This window comes from Desmodus rotundus, chromosome 3 (genome assembly GCF_022682495.2).
Source record: "Desmodus rotundus isolate HL8 chromosome 3, HLdesRot8A.1, whole genome shotgun sequence".
Classification (NCBI taxonomy): domain Eukaryota; kingdom Metazoa; phylum Chordata; class Mammalia; order Chiroptera; family Phyllostomidae; genus Desmodus; species Desmodus rotundus.
In genome coordinates, this window is record NC_071389.1 from 30,808,149 (window position 1) to 30,829,688 (window position 21,540).

At 50.0% G+C, this 21,540-nt stretch overlaps 2 protein-coding genes across 10 annotated transcripts in view; both read right to left on the reverse strand.

The window, feature by feature from the left end:
* Positions 1-9,110, reverse strand: part of MKNK1 (MAPK interacting serine/threonine kinase 1) — a 43,867-nt gene extending 34,757 nt beyond the window's left edge. For 6 of the 8 annotated variants that reach the window (XM_071220915.1, XM_071220914.1, XM_071220913.1 and 3 more), the window contains exons 1-2: positions 8,991-9,110; positions 201-396 (exon numbers count right to left, since the gene is read on the reverse strand). The gene's annotated coding sequence lies outside the window, so the exon portion shown is untranslated. Of the gene's footprint in view, positions 1-200; positions 439-8,978 lie in introns of all 8 variants that reach the window. The other 2 variants (XM_045204223.2, XM_045204224.3) reach the window with 2 other exon arrangements.
* Positions 9,111-12,087: 2,977 nt separating this feature from the next.
* MOB3C (MOB kinase activator 3C) lies at positions 12,088-20,460 on the reverse strand. Of its 2 annotated transcripts, none has more exons than XM_024571256.4 (4): positions 20,199-20,460; positions 16,406-16,874; positions 14,180-14,382; positions 12,088-13,858 (listed from the first exon to the last, which is right to left on the reverse strand). In XM_024571256.4, exons 2-4 carry the CDS (start codon positions 16,821-16,823, stop codon positions 13,829-13,831), a joined length of 651 nt encoding a protein of 216 aa, XP_024427024.1. In that variant the 5' UTR covers positions 16,824-16,874; positions 20,199-20,460; the 3' UTR covers positions 12,088-13,828. The 2 variants fall into 2 exon arrangements, with proteins under 2 accessions (XP_024427024.1, XP_045060164.1); XM_045204229.3 differs by lacking the exon at positions 20,199-20,460 and adding an exon at positions 16,980-17,088.
* Between the last annotated feature and the right edge of the window lie 1,080 nt (positions 20,461-21,540).

Below are 21,540 nucleotides of genomic sequence, written 5' to 3' on the forward strand. Positions count from 1 at the left end.
ATGAGCCTCTCTGCCATTTTATTCTGGTATAAGTGTGCTTCTCCCTATTAAGTCACTGTCTTAGGCATACCAGGCAGCCCAGCTAATCCTGGCTGCCCAACTGAATACTGAAATCTCTGACGGACTCCTTCCTCTGGAAATAGATAATTTCAACCTGAAGCAATCTAAAAGTCTAAGTAAAATTGTATATCCAATCTTACCTATAGGGTTGCCCAACTCTTGGAAAGAAAATCCTCTATAAACTTTAAATTCCAGATAAAACAATGCTTGGGACAGAGGGTTGCTGTCTTCCAGCCACAGGAAATGTGTCAATGGTCTCTGTGCGTGGCGGCCATTCTTCAGCTCTCCTCTGCTTCAGGTCAGCCTCTGCTTCATCATGTCTGGCGTGAAAGTGGTCTTCAAAGAGCGGAAATAGAAAGCATAGCAAAATGCTGACTTCTTTAAAAGAACCAGAGAAGATAAAGATCAGCCTAATTGTTCCCCAAACCTACGTGCTACACCAGTAAGGAGATACATATGAGGCAATCACAGATTTCCCCAGTCTTTAAAATCAGACATTTGAGCATTTGAGAATGTTCACATTAAGCATTTGATGATTTAATAAGTGAGTAAAAGTTTCCAGATTCTGTTTCCACTGTGGAATTCTAGAGCCAAAAAGACATAACTGGACCTGGATGACAGATAGTGACACCTTTGTTTGCTGAGGAGTCTCAGGCAGGAGACAAAGGCTGCCCCTTCTCTGTTGTCCAGGTCTCACAGACAGGGGGCAGTGGGGCCAGGCAGATAAAGTAGATGCTGAGCGCAGCAGATGGCATTCACAGGAACAAAGTTTTCTGCCAAATGCATCATTACTGGTAGTTTTCTATCTGACGAGTTCATTTTCTGTCTGCTGCTATTTTTAATCTCGTGGCTGCAGTGTGTCAAAGTAGATTTGTGAATTTCTCTACAATATGAATGTGTCCTTCCCCTTTTCCCAATGGAAAAGCTCTACAAATGCAGTTTAAATCTGAATTCTGGGGACCTTGTGCCAGAGTTTCTTAAAATAGTTTTCTAACTGGAAGCCGGATGTATTTCACCATTTCCTCAAATCACGTGTCCCAAACTGAACTCATACCCTATCCACTGCCTCCTTCCTCCCTTCCCTTCTCCTCTATCAGATTATATCCTCCTGCCAGTCGCCCAGCAACAGAACCTTTAAATCAATTCTAATGTCTCCTTCTCTTCCAATCTCATAAGCTCCAAATACTCACAGTGAGGCTTTCCCTCAGCCCGTTATATGGCTTTTTGAAGAATAGCACCTATTCTTTCTTCAAGGCCCATCACAAATTACTGAAAGTAATCCCATAAATTACAGAAACAGTCCCTGACTCTTTTTTTCCTACTTCATCCAGCATTTAATTGAACTCACAGTACACTATTAAAATACTTAGGGCTATAGCTGAAATACTCAGCATGCATATGCGGCTCTCCCACTAGGCTGTGAGCCCCTCAGAGGCAGGAACATATCTTTTTCATCTATGTCTCTTTGGCATCTAACACAGCATCTGGCACAAAACAAAGGCTCTAGTAAATATCTGAATGAATTACTTCATCTACAAAACATTTCTTTATTATCCAATAGAGGGTGTTAGCACATAGAATAATCCTTCCTATTGTGTTTGATTCCTAAACAAATCTCTGTGGCCCAATGAAACAATTTCCAGGGCTCAGAGAAGCTCAGGTTATACTCTCTCTCCTCATGACCACAACACTTCCAGAGACAACCTTGAACTTCAACTCTTTGCCTTTAGTCTTGCCACGGTATTAAACCCCTTGGTCTCTTCCTTCTTGTTGCCTATTGTAGGGGTTGGCAAATCTGTTCTGTAAAGGGCCAGATAGTAACTATTTTAGGCTTTGCGTGTTGGATGGTCTCAGATGTCGCAACTATTGAATTTTGGCTTTGTAGGGAGAAAACACAGGCACAGACAACACATAAATGAATGATTGTGGCTACATTTCAATAAGTATTTATGGAAACTGCAACTTGAATTTCCATGGCACAAAATGTTCATCTTCTTTTGATTTTCCCTCCACCCATTAAAAAATGTAAAACACATCCCTGCCCTGTGGTGTACATCACAACTGGTAGTGAGCCAGAAACGGCCTGTATGCAAGTTGGCCAACCCAGCTTATTTCCCCTCCTTACAGCTGCATTCCTCTGCACACACTCACACACGCCCTGATTGCGCCTCTCGGAGATCTACAGTAAAAACGCCCTCGGAATTCCTTTCAGAACTTCGTGTTATTCTGCTGTTTGGAGCTACTCTAGGGCTGGGCAGGTAGAAAGCCCATGGGCTTCCCAAACGTTAGGGCTCAGATTCCGATTTTGGCTTTACCATACACAAATGAGGTAGCCTTGGACATAATACTTAACCCCCCTGTGCTTCACTCTCACCACCTATAAAATGGGGGCAACGACATCTACATCACAGAGTTGCTGTGAGAATTAAACGAGCTAATATACACCCGGTTCATGGCACAACACCTGGCATATAGTAGGTGCTCAAAAAATAGTAACCATCATTCAAGCTTGGGATATGACTTGCCAGATCGGCTGTGGCCTTGGAAAGTACTCTGTAAACCACAACTGAGCAGCGTGAGGGAATAAACTGTTAGCAAAGTACAAAAGCAAAGAGATAGAATTTGGAGGTTTTCAGATACATGATGCAGGTTCTAAGGGCTTGGTTGGCCCTGATGCCTTCCGGCAACATTCCAAATTCCTTTGAGCCTCCTTTCCTCCTCAGCAATAATGTCTGCTTCTCAGTCTGCCTGCATCTTCTTAGTGTTCCTTACCAAACACCAGCTAAGCCCTGGAATCCCGTCCTCATTCTTGTACCTCCTCTTGGCATAGGGCTGGGGAAGGGTGAATGTGGCCAGACCAGACCTACCCAGACTGGCCTGCCACTGGGTCTTGTATGGTTGGGCACCCAACTCTCTCTCAATCCTTCATAAATTTCTGGTGCATAGGGCATAAAATTTCACCCAAGCTGAAGAACTAGTTTTTCTATAGAAGTTTTAGAGGGGGAAAAAAGCCAAGTATACAAAATAAGGGATCCATTATAACACTTTCAAGACAGAAAACATCAGTGGTGGGCAGCTAAGACAAAGGCTTGTGGTATCTCTGTCCTTGGTCCAAAACACCACATTTGAACCTGTCACTTCTTTGCTCCAAAACCTCCAATGGGTGTCCACTTATTTTGGAACCCCAAGCTCCTGTGCTGCCACTCAGGGCCCCCACAAACTTGCCCAAGACCATCCACCCTGCATTATGTCTTACTACTCCTGTACAGAAGCCTTGACCTACGGTCCAGGCAAAATGGACCGTTTCTACCGAATTGACCTCAACAATTTACTTCCCGCACTTATGTGTAATTCAATCACCTATGACATTTTATGGCACATCTTCCCCTACCCCGTGAGCCAGGGACAGGGCAGAGACTATGTCGGATTCATTTCTGGGTCCCCCACACCAAGCACAGGGCCCGGCACAAGGCAAACGCTCAGTCAATGTGAATAAATGAAGAGAAACACCTGAAGTTATTCTTCCCTTAAACTGTTTTAGTTGGACTCATTAGCTGACTAAGCACAGTCTGCGTTATTGCCAAGAAGCACAATAGGAAAACCAAAGAGGAAGAAAAGAAGCAAACCACGGGATCCAAGCAACGGAAAATTGGTGTTAAGAGTAAGGTAAAAGTAACCAGGGCTGTTTAGTCTGGAGAAGAGAAGATGAGGCCTAATTTGATTCTGGCTTTAAGTACACAAAAGGTTCTCATGAGAAAATCGTGACTTCATCCTTCCTCTATAATCAGAAGGGACTTCTCCATATTCATGGAAAATGAAACAAGAAAAATGGCTTAAGTTAATGCCAGAGGGGTTTAGGGAGGAGGGAAAGAAAAATCAAATTAGGTACCACTTTTCCAGAGATACTGTTATTGTACTTTTTGGCAAGTGAATTGGAGCGTCCTGCTTAGTACTTTTGTTGAAGGCCGTGCAAAAGGGAATAAATACGCTGCTGTGTTCCTGTTTACTGTGGAGCGAGGTGGGTAAAACATAAGTCAGGTAAGATTTTCTAATGAGCCGAAGACTTTTTATTGACCCTTTTTCTATAGGCACTTTCTTTCATGTCATGCTTTGCAATCCTGTGATGGAACAATCCAGCATTTCGAAGTTTCCTGATGGGGCAATTGAAAGAAAGAGAAGTCAACAGTGTCCGAGTAAGATGGTAGGGAAAATGCCTAATAAATATACTTTCTATAAAAACAATATCTAACTGGACATTAATAATAATTGTTAATATTATTACTATTAAAGCTAACATTCATTGAGCACCTACTCTGTGCCAGGCACTGTGCTAAGTGCTTAACATAAGTCATCTCAATCCTCACAGCAACCCAATGACATAGGTAACATTTGTATCCCCATGCTACAGATGAAGAAACTGAGACCCAGGAAGGCTAAATAACTTGACCAAAACACACAGCTAACAAGTGATAGAGCCGGGACTAAAACCCAGGCAGTCCGACTTCAGAGTCTGTACACCTAACTACTGTCTCTCTCTATAAGAAGGATGAGAGGCTAGAATTTAACTCTAGTCTCTCTGAATCCAGTTTCATATTCTCAGCTACATGCCAATACTGCCCCAAGCCAGGAAGAGCAATGCTACGCATGGCATTAGCAAGAGAAAAGATCTCAGAAGTGGACCAAAATACCCCCTATTGCAGAGAAAGAAGCTGAGATTGACTCACAGGTGATGCGGAGCAGAACCAGAACTTGAATGCCAGCCTCTCGACCCCAAGTGTTGTCCTCTTTCCTCCTTATAGATTCTTGTTGAATTTGAGGGTGAGAAAATGCAGGAAGGGTATGGGCCAAATGGGTCCCTCCCTAGGCACTTTTGTAATGAACTATTAATCTCACATTAGAACCTATGCCTGAACTACAAGGGTGCCAGAAGCCTCTATAAATTGATTCTAAGGTCCTACTAGCTAAGGATGGCAATACACTGATTTATGATACTACAGGAGCTGCTATAATGCTCACATATTAAACCAATCAAGCAGCCCTAGACCAGGCATTTTCCATAGCAGCTCAGTTGTTGACAGCTTAAGCCTGAACTGAAGTATTCCAACAGCTTCCTCATCGATGTCTCCATCCGGGGACCTTCTTTGCTCCAGTCTAGCCTCTACTCTGCAGCCACGGTAAACAGCCCAGTCGTGGCCCACAGAGCCTTGCAGCACAATGGAAGAAAGCACATGGGTCTTTGCATCTAACACTTGCAGATTTGGACCAAGCTCTACCACTTACTTGCTACCTGACCTTGGGCAAATCACTTTAATCTTTCTGAGGTATGGTTTCTTCATCTTTAAGTCAGGGATAAATATCCCCATATTACAGGACTGTGAGGATTGACTAAATTATAGTGTGTAAGCATTAACATATTGCAAGCCACAAAGTACAGCAGATACTCGGTAAATGCGTGTTCTCCCCACTCTCTTCTCTACATTTGGGGTACAAACCACCATTTCAGCTTATTTCCACCCCTCACCAACTCCATCCCTCTCTCCCAACACACACACACACACACACACACACACACACACACACACACACACACACCTGTTCCTTTCCACTAGGCTGCTGCTCGAGCTGCTCCTTCTCACAGGAATTAACTTCCTCCGAGGCCCAGCACACATTTTCCACCTTTAGGGATCCTTCTCTAGGGCCCCTTTGGTCATATTGGGATTGATTTCTCCTCCCAAAGGCCTACTTTGTTTATACTCTTTACTACATTTACCATAGTCAGTCTGATTTCAGTTATTTACGTACTTATCTATCTTCGCAACCACGCTGGAGGGAAAAGGCTCTAAGAAGACAATTACTTACAGGAGGACAAGAAATGAGAGATTTTGTGTATTTGTCAATACCAGGGTCTTGTACACAACAAGACTTCCATCAATATTTGTTTATTGAATTGAATCTTGCTACCCTTGACTGGGAATCTTTACAGAAAGATCCTGGACTGAGTTTACTCTAAAACGCTACATTTACTGCCTGACTTGATAAACATGCAGTTTTTAAAGTATACTAATATTTTTAAACTAAGCTCCACTAATACCCATGTCAGCTTGCCTCATTCCTTTAACCATTCTTCCAACACACTCTGGACTCGTCTCAAGAATCCCTCCGGGATGTCAGTAGACACTGCCCGGGGGCCATCACCCATTCACAGAGATAGGGTGATCGGGGAACAAGGTCATTGGAGAACTGTTCCCCCCAGCTGGTTAGGAGATGGTTGCCATTAAAACTATATTAAAAACCAGGGTTGTGGAATCCTAAAGTAGATCTGAATGATTTTCTACCTGCTTCAGTTTCCAAATCTATAAAATAGAGTTTTGAGATGTTACATATAAAGCACTTAAAACAGTATCTGCCACACAGTAAGCGCTCAATAAATGTTAGGTATATTAACAATGTAGCAGAAACATAAAGGGCCAGGAGTTTTCACTTCTGGTACTACTTCTACCACTGTCTGATTCCTTGGGCAAGCTTGATCAAGTCCTTTCCCCGCTGGGCCTTTCCCTGTCTGTGAAAGTAAAGAGGTAGCACCAGGTGGTTCCCACCCATGCTCTTTCTACTCCCAACAATGTATTTTTTCTACAAATAACAAAAACCCTTCTGTTTCATATGTTAAAGCTGTTGGCAAGGAAAAATGTGAATGTAGCTGCTGGTTCCCAGATGGAAGGGGCCAAGGCCAAAGACAGGACAATCGATTAGTAAACCCCATGTCCACCTTCCCCTTTGTGAACTATATCATACTCAATGCAGGTATCTCAACAGAGCACTGCCTCCCTTCCAATAAAACTCACAGCAAAGGCAAGATGAGAGCCTGAAAACAAGAGCAGCAATGAAATCCTTTCTTGTGCAGAATACCTGCACTTTCTTGCCTTTGATGTCTGTCATTAAGGCATGATCAGTCTACACCAGGGCTCTCCTAAGGCACCAAGAGAAGGCAAAATACAAAGGCCCATTCTAAACCCGAAAGCTCATAAAACAAAAACCAAAGCCAGTAAATAAAACTTTCACTGACTCATTCAACTATAAACACTGCACAGGCCTACTGTGTGCCAGGCAGAGGAGGGATGAAACAGGCACCGTCCCATGCCACCAATGTACTCAGTACACATGAGGTGATATACCCCAAGGCAGACAGTGAACAGAGCTACATTCGAGCTGTGGCCTCTGCTACAGAGGAGGGAATGGGAGCAACTAATCCAGCAGGGGGATCAGAGAAGCTTCACTGACAGGTCACAGGAGACACGGACCTTGAAAGATGTGAAGGAGGGAACTCCAGGCAGAGAGAATACAGGCAAAGGAACATGCAGGGAGTGTCTGAAGTAGTAACAAGAAGTAGTTTGTTTTGACTGGGTCACAGGGTGCAGGTTTGGGAGGACAAGGGGAAGCAGGACAGGAGAGAGGTCTGGACACAGGTTATGGAGGAACGTGCCCATGGGGCTGAGGAGTCCAAATCCTATATAGTAAGCAATGAAGCTGCCCAAAGTTTTTCAAGAGAGATACAAAATGATGAAAACATTGTCTCAGGAAGGTCATACGGGCACCCATTGAGGATGCAAAAGGAATCAAGTTGTTTGATTATTATGGGACCACATCACAGAAAACCACATGCGCTTTGGAAGCATGTGCAGGAATCCAACAGATCCTGTTCGCAGAGCTTCCCTCTGCCATTGTCCAGCTCCATGCAACCTGACTTTAAGAGGTGCTCACTTGCCAGGCCCTCTACCATCAAAATCTTTTAGAGCACTAGAGTAACAGGCCTCCCAATTAGTCAAAACCCAATTCTGGATCACAGTAAGGGAAGAGCTGATGTGGACTAAGTTGGAAAAATGCGGCACCAAAGTCTCCAGCTGGCCCAGCTCCATGTGAAAAAACGCTGGCTCTCCACTTTACATCCCTTCCAGCCCAACCCTCTTTAGAGGGGCTGAAGCTAAGGGTGGTGGGCTGAAAGCACCTGGTCCATGGCTGAGGAGCCAGTGAGGCAATATACACCAACTGCCCTGCATGGCACTTGGCACATGGGCAATGGTTGGTTAGGAAGCATTCATTCCCTTCCCATTCTGCAAGGTCAGTTCTACCTATAAATCCCACTGAGGCTTCAGGACCTAAGTCACCTCAACTCTCTCCCCAGGGCCTCCCTGAAGTACCCCAGTCCAAAAAGACCTAGTTCATCGCCACAGCACGTGACACGTAATTCTATTCAACTTTCGCAATGCCCCTACTTTGCCCTTTCTGTACGGGAGAAACTAAAGCTCTGAGAGGCAAAGGCTTGCTGGAGGACACACAGAGAGGAAACGGCAGAGGTGAGATCTGGACCCAGGAGTGCCTGCCCCTGCCCCGATCGCTTCTAACATTTCCTTCCTGTCCCGCGTGCTGGCCCCGCTGCTGACCATCTGACAGGTAGCCCGGAAACTCCCTCCCTAAGGAAAGAGATCGCACCTGACACTATTCCATCTCCTCACTGTACAGCCGCCGCACATGTCAGGGGCTTTCAAATGAAAACAGTTAACTGTAAAGTAACGTAGTACAAAGATACTAGGAATTCCTCGCGTGAAAAACTACTCATGATGTTGGACTGCCTGAGCCTTGAACCCAGCCATACAGCCTGGCAGGGACTCAGCCTCAAACTGGCCCCAGACTGAGCTCCGAGCTAGGACACCTGTCATAGCCCAAGCCCCGACCGGGGACACACGCTGTGCTCTGAGTTCTGCACAGATGGAACCCTGGGGAGACCCTAAAGAAGCGTCCCCTCGGCTGATCTCTGCAGCAGAATCGGGTCGTGACCTCGGACAGTCCCGAAGGCCTGACTGCTCCGTTCCGGAGCACAGACTCACTCACAGACCACCCTCCTCCCCCAAATTCCAGCTCACTTGCAGGGATACCTCACTGTCTCGTCTTTCCCTCAGCGGACTCGCCACGGGAGCGGTCGCGCGCTGCCCGACCTGCAGCCAGCTCTGCCGGGAACGCGGAAGAGGCGGTACTATACCCAGGGGGCGGGCGACCCGGAGCAGCGAGAGGGGGCGGATCTGCGCCTGATCACTGACAGACCCGCCGAGCGAGAGAGTGGGGGCGAGCTTGGTCAACTGCGCAGGCGTGACAGAGAGGGGCGGGGAGATTGTTGGGAAGTGGGTGGGGCTTAGCTCCTTAGATGCTGTCTTTTCAGAGTGAAGGTCGGGAAGCCTGGGAAACGTCAGGAGGGAGGGGTCCAGGAAGCAACAGGTGTAATTAACATTTACCGAGAGCTTCTGCACGCCAGGAAGGCATTTTTTAAATGCCTTTTGACACACGGGGGATATAAGCTGCCAGTCTTTTCTAAAATGAGAGCTAATTCTGTAAAAAGTCTTAAAAGGTTTGGGTTCCTATAATTTCACCACGGGAGTTTCTCCTTAAGTAAAGCGTTCCCCGGCATTTCAAAATAAAAAGACTTAAAAGCAAATTTCTTGGAGAAAACCAACTGCAAGTAAATTAGTATTTCAGCCAGCCCCGGTCCTTTCCCAGCATGCAAGTGTGATGAGGTAATGAGAGTGCTGACTTAGGGTTAGTTCGGGTCCTGACTCTGAGTGTGTTTCCTCTGTTGTGAAATGGAAATATCCCTTCCCTGCCTGTCTTGGGATTGCTGTGGGAGTCTGGTGAGCAATGCTAGTTAAAGAGCCTCTTGCACTTCCTTCCTATCATCCATCTGAAAAACATTTGTTCCCTTTCCCCTTCTGGACTCAGTCTTCACATCTGTATGGTGGGAGGAGTTCTGGAATATTTGAGAACATTCAAGGCTTTGCTAGATTTTCCAGTCTAGATGAAGGCCAGAGAGGGGCTTCTTCTCCAAAGCATTTGTATTCAGTCACTTCTGGAATCCTGCAGTTCAACCTGAAGGGCCACAGGTATCCTACCTCTCCCACCATCACCTTCTGGGCCCATTCAAGCTTCATGTCCTCAGATGCCACGCTGGCCTGTTTCCCTCTCTGTTCCCTGAATGTCTCAATAACCAGCTGCTCCTGAGCCACCCAGGCCTATGCTCCAATCCAGGTTCTCAAAATTGCTATGCCCCCCATATGGAAATCAAGTTCAGTTAACACCAGAGAGGAAGGCTCTGGGGAACTCAGAGGAGGAAGGGCTCAAGGATGGCTCCCCAAAATCAGGTGAAGCTCCAGCTATGCTTGTGGCTCCCTTCACGAGACACTACATACAACTCCGGGGAAGTTGAAGTGGAGGCAGGAAACCCCAAAGAAGGGCCTGCAGTGTTCATGGAGGGGCAGTCTTTACTCAGTTGGTGGATGCTTTGCCCCAAGGTGAGGAGAATAGCTTGCTTTCTTATTCCCTGCTCCAAATAGTTTTATGGATCCAGGAAAACAAAGCCTTCCACAGCCTGGCTACCCAACCAAATTGTCCCTCTACTCCCAATAAATTGCCTCTCCCCGGACCCTCTCCTGCCAAATTTTGCCCTATGAATGGAGAGGGGCGGGGTGCTCTTTTTTCTCTTCTGTCTCCTCCTTCCTCTCTACCTCTGTTTAGTCTTCTCTAACCATCCTTCTCTGAGTTTTTTAAAGCAGTTTTGTGACAGCTTGTAAGGTCCAGGCCTTGGCCGCAGTCCTGAGATTATTCTACCCTGGTTGCCTTGGTGTATTTCAAAACACCTATGATCCCAGAGCCTGACGTTTCTAGGAGTCTGACCTGTCCAGTAATTGAGAAAGTAGTGAGTGCCCTGTCATAGGAGGTGTGCAAGCAGAGCCACTTCTTAGAATGCTGGACTGGGGCCTCCTCTGGAGAGCAAGAAGAAGGGGCAGCAGAGTGGAGGGCCTTACAAATCCTAGAGCAGTGAAAGGAGGGATGCTGGGCACCAAGAAGGGAGCTAGGCAGCTAGCCAAAGACAAACTTGATTCATCAAGCTATTATAGTATTAGCTATTACTGTTATTATTGTGAATGATTCACAGACTGTTAATAATGAAGGAGCTTAGAATTAATCATTTTCTTGCTCCCACTTCTGGTCATGAAATAGATGGGGGAAATTGAGGTATGGAGAGGCCTGCCATAGTCAGGGGCTGGGCTGGGAGTAGACTCCAGCCTCTGCCTCCCAGGAGATCTGCTGTACAAAGCCAGGCTCCTTCCTTCTTAGGTAGAGGGGAGAGCTGTAAGTGGGCCTTTGCTGACTCTTAAGAACCAAGCTGTTTTTCAACTCATCTGGGCAGTTGAGAGTAAGGGGCAGTGGAATGAAAGCTAGACCTGAGTGAAAAGACTCAAGTGTCTCCTGGGAATAAGCTCTGGAGTCAGCCCCATGTCCTGCTACCCCCAACAAACAGCCTTTTCTTGAGAAGAGCTTCCTCTGCTGTGACTAGGGTTAGAACTCTGTTTCTGCCCTGTTCCTTCAGCCATTAGCTCCAAAAAACCACCAGATTAAGGGAGTGAGAACAGCCCGTGCCAGGCAATCTGAGCTGAAATAAGGACTCTTCCAAGAGACTGAGTTCCCCAAAGGCAAGGGCCAGTCCTCCCCACTCCTAGGGCCTCAGCCTTGCCAGGAATTCTTGGTCCAGAATTCCCAGAGCCCTGGGAAAATCTTGGTGTCTCCACCCTGGTGAGCTGGGCCAGATGTGACCATACCAGCCAGCACTCCATATGGCCCGGGACAAAAAGCCCTCCCTGCCCCACTCTAGCCCAGCTCCTTCCACAGCCTGCCCAGGAGCCATGTGGCACACAGACCACAGCTTCCCACCAGTGCTGCTTTAATTTGCCTCCTTTATTTTACCAAAAATAACAACAATAAAGTCTTCCCTCTGTTTCACAAAAATAGATTTCCCCCCTCCCTCCCCACCCCTTCACCCCCTTCTGCAATCAGCACTGGCCACAGCTTAGAATCCATTTTCCAATCCATAGTCCTCCCTGGGGGGATGTTTGACACCCTTACTCCAGAGCCTTTGGCAAAACTCCTGGGCCAGTGTGTTTCTCTTGGGAACTTCTCTGGAGGCAGCAGTCCCAGGTCCAGCTGGCTGGCTCCAGGAGCCCCATCTGCTTCCCCAGAGATCAGGCAGCTGCTGGGCCATGGAGAGGGGTTTGACTTTGGAGGCTGGGCTCAGTAGATAACCCTGGCAGACCTGAGGGAAAGTGGGGCACGTCGGCGTCAGCCTAGAAATCCTTGCTCAAAGCAGGAACAGTTGTGTCCTGGAGAGGGGTTGTCAAACCCTCTTTCCATGTGCTTCTCATCGTCCTCTGTAGCAATCCACAGGCCACGGGGTGGGAGTCAGGAACCTGGTTTCTACTCCAGCTCCACAAAGCCTTGCGGTGAAGCCTAGGGTAGTTTCTCCCGGCTTCAGTTTCCTCTTATGTATGTGGAGGACTCTGTGAGACTGGATGATCCCAAGGTCTTTTCTGCCTCTCCATCCTGGCCTCCCAGCACGGAGTCTATGGGAGGAAATGGCCTTGTCCCTGCCTCAATTTCCCCACCTGTGGATGTGGGCACAGAGCTGGCCACTAAGGTGCTGAGTAATGGAGTACTGAATGAACATCCCAGTTTCTCTGTGAACAACTATGCTCTGAGAGACAACCAGCTTCAGTGTCTTGAGAGATGGTTGAGAAGAAGGCAAGTACTTGCAGGATGGGGGCTCTCCATGCCTGGAAGAGTCCATTCATTATTCACGAGGTCCTTAATGTGCCAGGATGGGAGACAAGACTCCAGAGTTTCCCAACTCAAGTTCCACTAGATCCTTGGGTTGGATGGTTATACTGTGCTGGGCTTCAGATCCTGGGAGCCAAGGCTATATAAATCCTAGGAGCTAGGCTGGAGCATGGGATTCCCAGTTTAAGGACCAGAGAACCTTTGTGGATGTGAGGGTTCACCCCCAACCTCCAGGACACTGTCTATAATCAAGCCGTTCTGGAGGAAGAGGAATGAGTGAAATGACAGCTGACAAACATCTCTGGGTGAGCGATCAGAACCGGTGCCTGTGGTGGGCCAGGGATTTCAGTACCCAGAGCGAGGCCCTCCCTCCAACTTCCCCACATTTCCCCAGAATTCATGCTGATGGAAGAAGGTAGCTTAGAAGGTTCAAACATGGAGCTGTATCTATCTGCAACCACAATTTGCACACTTACACACACTGTGGGGCACAACAATTGGGGACAGTAACTGTCATTACTCCTACAGTGGTCATGGTCTGATGGTCCCAAGCCCTCCTCCCTCCCTTCCTTGTTCCTCTGTTCCTTCCACCCATCCATCCATTTGCCTAACATTTATGAGGTCCCCCTGTGTGCCAGGGAGGGTCTAAGGTGGCTAATTCTCACAGACAAACCCCACAGTCAAAATCACACACACACTCACACACATACAGAGTCATCTGTGCTCACTCACACACAGGCTTCTCTCTCTCATATTTTTCTTGCCATCACCTCAGCTCCGTCTACGTTGTCCAGATAGGCTTGGGAACCACCATGGAAGGGTCAAGTATCAGAGTGGAAACCCTCTAGCCTACCCCACCCCCAGACTTCATGTTGGAGGTTTAGCTCTTCCTTTCCTTCTGTTTGCCCACCTTTAAATTCTCCCCTTCTGCACTTACAAGCAGTCAGGGGACATGTGGGTGGACTCCGGAGAACCAGAAGTCCAGGGGCTTTGGGTGTGTGGAGGGGTCCCAGGGCCTTCAGGTTCCTCTGCCACCAGACTCCTGAGGGTCCCCTCCCCTAGCCACTCTATATTCAGATGATCATTTGACGAGCAACAATGTCCAGGCCTAGGCTCAGTGACAGATCCGCTCTGTCATCTCCTTCTGTAGAGACACAAAGGGATGTGGGGGAAGTGTCAGACAGAGCTCAACCTGCCAGCAGCCCCTTCCCAAACCATAGGGCTCTTCTGCCCAAACCTGGTCCCTTCCTGTACCCACACCCCAACTCCAGGCTGCAGATCTGGGTTTGTAAACTGACAGTTGAATGAATTCTCTATTAAGGTACAAAGCCACTTTTAAATGAATTGCCTTTCCCTAATTTATCCACTTGGATATTGCATTTTCTTAAAGCAGGTAGCCTTTGGACCGGAAAACTCAGAGACTAGCCCTGGTGGGGGAGGGCAGACTGTAGGGGATTGGCCTCACCAGTGGCTCCAGCTCCCGCTGGTCCACCAGGCTGAACTCGCGGATGAAGTAGTAGAAGTGCTTGTAGCAGGTGTTGACGTGTGCCTCGGCCCCCATATTGAGGATGCTGTCGAAGTGGTGGATGTAGACGTGAACAAAGACGCGGAAGAGGCGGGTCAGGATCTTGGTGCAGACCTGCTGGAAGTTCTTGGGAAAGGGAACTCCTAGGGGGCCAGTGAGGGGCAGAAGTAGGGGGGGAGGGATCAGAATCCTGGTATGAAACCCTGCCCAGCCCTGCCCTCCCACATACAGGCAGCCTTTGCCTAGGATGGCCTCTTCCCTAGCACACTTCCCTGTGGGAGACAGAGAGAAATTGTGATTTGCTTCCCCCCAATACTTCCCTTTTTAATAAAGCACAAATCTGATTTTGCCTCCTTTCTGCTGAAATACAAGCCCTCTTCCCCTTTTTTCCATGACTCTAAGAAAAACTCTGCCACCTGGTTGGGGGTCACTGATCAACCCTTCTTAGCATATCATGAAGGAAAGAAATGCCCAAATTCTCTCCAGAAACGTATGTGTCTGTAGGTGCCCTCACATAACAGCCTGGGATATAGTTCCAAGGGGAGTCCATCAACATCTGGGATCCATTTTTAAAAACATGGGCCTCCGTGATTAAGTCCTAATTTCTCAGCATGGTGCCTGCTCAAGCCTTTCGGGATCCTGGCCTCTCTCCAGCTTCACCCCAACTCCTTCAGCTTGGCAACCTTCACAACTCAGTTTCTCAGAACCCTATCCTGAGAAATATTAAGTCTTCAAGAACTAGTTCAGGTATCTCTTATACCTTCAAATATTCATCATGGGCCGGTTGAACCTTTCGCCTGGTATGATAGCCATTCTAGACCTGGTAAAACGGGGGTGCATAAAGGTGGAGCCACTTGCCCAAGACCACTCCAGTACAGTCTGGAGGCAGGATTCAAACCCTCTACACTACACTGCAGCACCCCTCTGAGACAAATGCCACAGACCCTGCTCGAGAAAAGCTACAGGACCTGTGAAAAAGACACAGTTTCACACAGCTTCCCCCGTGCTCCGGGTGGAGAGCTTGGCGACCAGGCCCTCTTCTCTGCCATCCCAGGGGTAAGGCACAGACATCTGGGGTTCTCACAGGCCTGGGGGTTAAGGCTAGAAGGGAATAAGAGCTCAGACACAGGCCCACATTGGCCCATAGATTTCTTCCCCTTCCACACTGCTCTCAGGAAGGGTTGAGCCCTGCTTCTCTATCATCCCTTCCAGGCCCAGCCCAGGTCCCCCAGACTTGTCCTGTCCATCTAGACTTGGGGCTCAGGCCCCAAGAGACCTGCGCTGCAGTTCTGAATCCCTCCTGATTCAGTGCACTGTCCCTCTCTTGGCCTCATTGTCCTCGTGTGTGAAATGGAGATACCCATTGCTGGGCACAGTAGTGCAGGAAAGGACGGGCCACAGCTTCAGAGGGACCTTGAGCATTGAATTGTGACTCAGTGCTCAGCTTCCCTCAGCATTCAGAATTCTCCCCTCTGGGCTTGACCTCTCTGCTCCACCCACCTGTGATTCCCAATGCTTTGACAGGGATGAACAAGAGGCCAGGTGGGGGTGGGGCCGCTGGGATGAACAGTGCCATACCAATACCCCTTCTTGATGCCCCTGGGTGGGGAAGCAGGGCCAAGGAGATATCGCTCCTCTCCTCTACCCACCCTCACCCGCCCAGGCTGCCCAGCTGAGATAAGAAAAGGCTCCAAGCCTTGGGCCGGACTAGGGAAAATTCTGCCCTCAGAGGTTCCTGAGGTGGAGATATCATCAGGCACACCCAATCCCCACCCTCTTCCCTTTCCGGGGACAGGAACTCCCAGGAGGTGGCAAGTCAGATCAGCCCAAGCAGGGTAACCTGCAAGGAGCACCTTGAGGTACCTCTTCTGGAAGGTTCTGAGAATCACAGTGGTCTTCCCTGGAGGGGCACTCAAGCTGTGGGTAAGAGGACTCCGGAACTGGGAGTCAGGGAGCCCGAGCACACGATGCCTGAATTTGACCAGAGAAGAGCCTCTCTGAGCCTGTTTCCTTCTCCACAAAATGGGGATGAAAATTACACTATTTCCCCATCGCCTGCTCCCGAGCCCCCCACGTCCAATTGCTATAGCAAACCAAATGGCTTATCTGTGAAATGGGCTCCAGTGACTCTCTCCCTCCCTGACCTGCCTGCTAGGTGGCACTCACCGACGCGAGTGGGAAAGACGTCCTCATCGTTGATGAGACCCTCGATCCAGTCCATGAGCAAAGCCATGTAACGCGGTGCCGAGAGCTTGGCTGGCCGCCGGTACTGGCGCTCGTCCTGCCAGCGGTACTCGTAACGGGGCCCACCGGCCATCACCGGGCAGCTGGTCTCACTGCAGCGCTCAGCCATGGTGCCGTAGATGAGGTTGATGCGGTTGAAGAAGTCCACCACATGCACGGCGATCCAGTCGTCAATATTCTCGCCCGGCGGCAGCCTCACCACACTGCGCAGGTCCAGGCCGGACTTGAGCGATGCCTGTGCCTTCTTATACAGCTCAAAGCGCTGTGTGCCCGGCTCAAAGCGCTTCCGCGGCCGGAATGTTTTGTCCTTGGCAAACACCTGCTTCAGGCACAGCGCCATGGCCAGACTGGGCCGAGGGACAGGTGTCCGGGGGAAGGACCCAAGGATGACCTGCAGGGCCAAGGGCATGGGAGAGCATAGTGGTCAGGTCCTTACCAAATGTGCTTTGACTTCCCAACACATCACTTCCCTCTCACCTCTCAGCTTTTGACCCACCTCTGCAGCCTCTGACTGGATTCTAAATCCTTTCATCCCCTCCGTCCAACACCCCTGCCCTATTTCCAGGTTTCCCTGTCTCCCCCTGTCAAGAACCACAGCCCTGCCATCTTGTGTCCTCTCCACATTCACTGCATCTCAGATAGGACTGGGCCTCGGCTCCAAAGAGGTGCTCCTCAGACTTGCTGTTGACTGGTAGAGAAGTGGCAGAGGCTTCCTGCAGGCTTTCTAGGAGGCAGGGGCCTGGACAAGATGACCTCTGGAGGCCCCACAGGCCAGCTGGGGCAGCGTGGGAGAGCCTGGCTGCATTGTGCTGTGGTAGGGGGCGGGCCTGCCTTCAGCTTCCTCTGGGATATCTCGTCCATCCGGCCACCGGGAATTCCCAGGGAGCAGGAGGGACTTTTCTACCAAAAATGTCCTTTCCTTTCATTACCCTGAAAGAGGAAAGGGACCTCATATGGCCATCTGGGTGGCCTGTGAGTGTGGCTGCAGGCACTGGAGGAGAGAGGGAGGTGGCAGGTCTAGAAGGACACCACTTCCTCCAACAGTGGCTGGAGATCCTTTCCACAAGTCAGCCTCCTCCAGGCGAGACACCCTAATAAGCCACTGGCCCCTACCTCTGCACCTGACACTTAGTAGGCATTCCTGGAGCACTTACTATGTGCCTGGAACAGGGAGGTAGGAATGCAGTCACATCCATCTAGCTGGGCCCATCTAGAATTCTGATGAATTTGCTGTGCCTTTTAGAATTGAAGGATCCCAGACTCAGAACAGACTGTGGGGACAGCAATCAGATCCCCAAGCTTGGAGGCAGAATCCCTGGGTTCTAGGCCCAGCACTACCATGACTGAACTAGGCATGGACTTGGCCCCTGTAACTTCCCGGGTCACTCTGATATAGGCCAGGTTTCTGGGACTCTCGGCGTAGGCTCTCATCTCCCCTGTGAGTGTGTGAGCTCTTGGGAAATGTAGACCCAGGTACCTACCGAGGCTGGAATTTAGCCACAAATTGAGCACTGACCCTAACCCCAGACTGAGCACTGCGTATATAACAAGTACTGAGCTCTGGCTCCAGGGTTAACTCTGACCTGGCCTTCACCCTGGTTAATGAGAGTGCTGGCTCTAGCCCTATACTGAGGCTTGAATATAGTCACAGACAAAGCCTGGCCTTGATCTCAGAGCTGACATTGGAACATTTTCCTTTCTCATGTCTCTAGTAATACTGGAACAGGATTGGGGAAGGAGGATGGGAACAAGGTGACAATTAGTTGCAACCAAAGGCACAGTACATAAGGGTTGGGGGAGACGTCACATCAGGCAATAAGTCATGCTGGTGGAGAAGTTCGGAGCAGGGGGTCTTCATTGTACCCACAACAGGCGGGCCAGGAGGGGGGCAGTTAAGTAAAATGAGAGGAACTTGGAGAGTAGGGGTAGGTCTCCCATCGGGATCTTGTCTTCTTCAAAAAAACCCTCAAAGATATGGCAGGTGATCTCATCCATGCCCTGCCCCTCGCCTTCTCCCACAAAGTCCTCAGTGTAGAACCCGAGCTTCCTGACACAAGAGGAGGTGACTTCCATACTTCACTTGCCATCTGCATTTTAAACTCTGCTTGGGGCTGGTGCTTCCAAAATCTCTCACATTGCAATTAGCGGGGTTCTGGGGCTCTTAACCTTCGCCCAGCCCTCTTTACTGACAGTAATCAACAGACCCTCACCCTGGCATTCAACACCTTACCCTACCTTTCCTGCCCCACTTCCCTACACCAACCACCCTGGGCTTCTTGACGACCCCTGAACATGCCACCCTCCCACCCGACTCCTGCCCCTGAGTGTGCTCACACTGGACCCTTTGCCTAACTACACATGGTCAGGTTGAATGCTACCTCCTCCCACAGCCCCCTCTACTAAACCCAGATCTCTTTCTCCTTGAGTGGAGGCTACCATTGCAGTCTCTACACCCTCTCCGAGCCTGCCCCCCCTTCCCCCAGCCTAGGTCAGGGCCAGGCATGTAGTCAATGCCTAGGTTTTAAGGAAAGCTTACAACCAAGAATCTTAGGACTGAAATAGCCCTCAGAAATCAACTGGCCAATGCACTTCTTGTACACATAGCAAGTTATAGGCAGAACTGGGAAGTGGGATAAGGTAGGGCTCAGCCAAAGACAAGAATAAAAGACAATTTTCTTGCACTGGCTGCACTAGCTGGTCATTGGTCTGGTGGAGATAAGGGGAAAGGAGAGCAGTGGCAGGAGAGGGGAAGTGTCTTCCCACCGATTAGACCAACCTAATTCCTGTTCCAACACGCTGAGCCTCCCCCACTGCCACCACAGCAACTTGGGTGTCCTGACCAGTGAGCTAGAGTCTCACCTTCCTGATGTAGAATTTCAAGGCCTGGGTCTTTTCCCCAGGAAAATGTAAGTTTGCTAGTGGGGGGAGGGAATGGTGCCCTTCTATCCGTGCCACTTGTTTCTCGTCACTGCCCACTCCCATGCCCTTCCTGAGTTTCTGCCCCTCACAGAACCTTTGCTCCCTCCTTGAATCAAGGCTATTTATTGCCCCTCTTAGCCCCTGGGTGTTTCCTACCTCTGGGTGTCCTTTTACCCCTAAAGTGGTCAGTGATGGCTCACACCCTGACTGGCAGCTGGGCTTCCCAAATGAAGTCCACGGAATGGCCCTTCTTGTTTCTGACACTCAACCCCCTGCCAGGGCCACACCTGCAATTCCTCAGGCTGGCTCCAGTCTGAACCTAGAATCCAGCCTAGAGCTGTGCAACAACGTGGGTGTGAGGGGAGAAGGGGGGCGGATCCCAGCAGGGCACAGATCCGAGAGTAAAGTAGTGTGTGTGGGGGGGGGGATTCTGTGCTCTGCACTGAGTCTGCGCCGTGCCCGCAACATTTGGCCACCCAATCCCACCCTTCGGCCGTCGTCTTCCACCACCCCTCTCTAGCCCAGCTGCCAGGACAGACGGGTCATAGGACCCAGAGGTGAAAACCTGACATTTCCGCTCCCGAAGACACGCCCCCCTCAAACCCTAGCACCCAACCTTGACTTTCGTTGGTCTGAGCTTCGGACCCGGGACCGAGGGCTGTAGACGACCTGCCTTCGGGCAGAGGTGGCCCCAGGGCGCCACGCCAGGACAGTCGGAGAAATGAAAGTGGAAGCTAGCCTGGGTCGCGTTCGCTGGGGTGGGGAGGGGGACGCTCTGGGCGCGGCGCTCACTCACGGGGTCCGCCTCGGCGGGTTAGTGCGAGTCGTCCCTCGTCTGGCCGTGGGTCACATCCCCAACGCGCTGGGTCGCCTCCTTTTGCCGGTCCTCCCGCTCTGCCAGTTCTCTGTACAGTCCGTCCGCCTGCCCTACCGGGCCGCGGTCGCCCTATGGCCCCCGAAGCGACGCCAGCTCCGCCCCGGCCCTCCCGGCCCCGCCACGCTGCGGCCAAGGGGCGGGGAAGGGGCGGGGAGTGGGGATCCCCCCACCCAGTGCACAGACACACTCACTGTCGTCGCCTTTCCGGAAAGTCCATATCGTGCTCCTAACTTCCCATTGGGCAAAGGACTTTCTGGCCTTTCCAGTGTCTGCTTGGCCTTCTGCCAAGGAGGCAGCCTCAGCTTTCCCCACTGTAAAATGGGGACAAGTTCAGTTTCTGTGTGGAGCAGAAACAAAATCGCTGCTAGATAATAGTGGTTTTCTTGCTCTCCCAGAATCCTGCATGTTTTCACTTGTGCCTGAGCTCCATAAGGGACCAGTTCTGCCCTATACATTTCCATATCCTCAGCTGTTGAGGTAGTGCCTGGCACACAGCAGGCCCTTAATACCCACTTGTTGAATAATGAATGAATGCCTTGGGACTCATGAGTGAGTCCCTTGGCCCAGCACTGAAAGGACTGGCCCTGAAGAATGCTCAGATCACAGACTGTCACCTCCCCCACAAGGGCTGGGGTCCTTGCTCAGATTGGACTGATTCTCCTCTCTCCTTACCTGAAGTCACCCCATTTCCAGCTGTTCCCATTTGGAATCTCCTCTTTCCCTCCTTCCTTCCAACTGAATGCAAACTCTTCAAGACTTGATCTGTTCTCCCCACTTTTCTACCTGGGTTCCTCCCCCGAGGGCAGACAGATATTTGGCACCAGCACCCGGTCACACTGTGGGACCCAGGCCCAGGGAGCAGGTGGCTGTCATGGGCCAGGAGGGAAGGTTGGAGGCCTAGAGTGGGAGGGCCAAAGAAGACGGATTGGTTGCTGGAGTCACCCTGGTGGGGTGCAGGAGATGAGCAGGCAGGAGCAGGGGAGAGCTGGCGGCTGGAGGAAGGCCTTTACTGTGGCACAGATGCTCACTGGGCTTCCTCCCCTTGTGTCTGGATCTTCTGCTTGCTCTATGGCGTGAGAACATGCTGCATCCTGAAGAATCCCCACTCACAGGACTGAAGATTCTTTCTTTTTTAGCACCTATTTTTGCCTGGGCCTAAAGTTCATTTGCTCTATCTCCCGCTGGGTGGGTCCTTAGCTGTACCTCAAACCCCTATAAACATGTGCGTGCTCTACCATATGTAGAAGAGGTTCAAATCCAG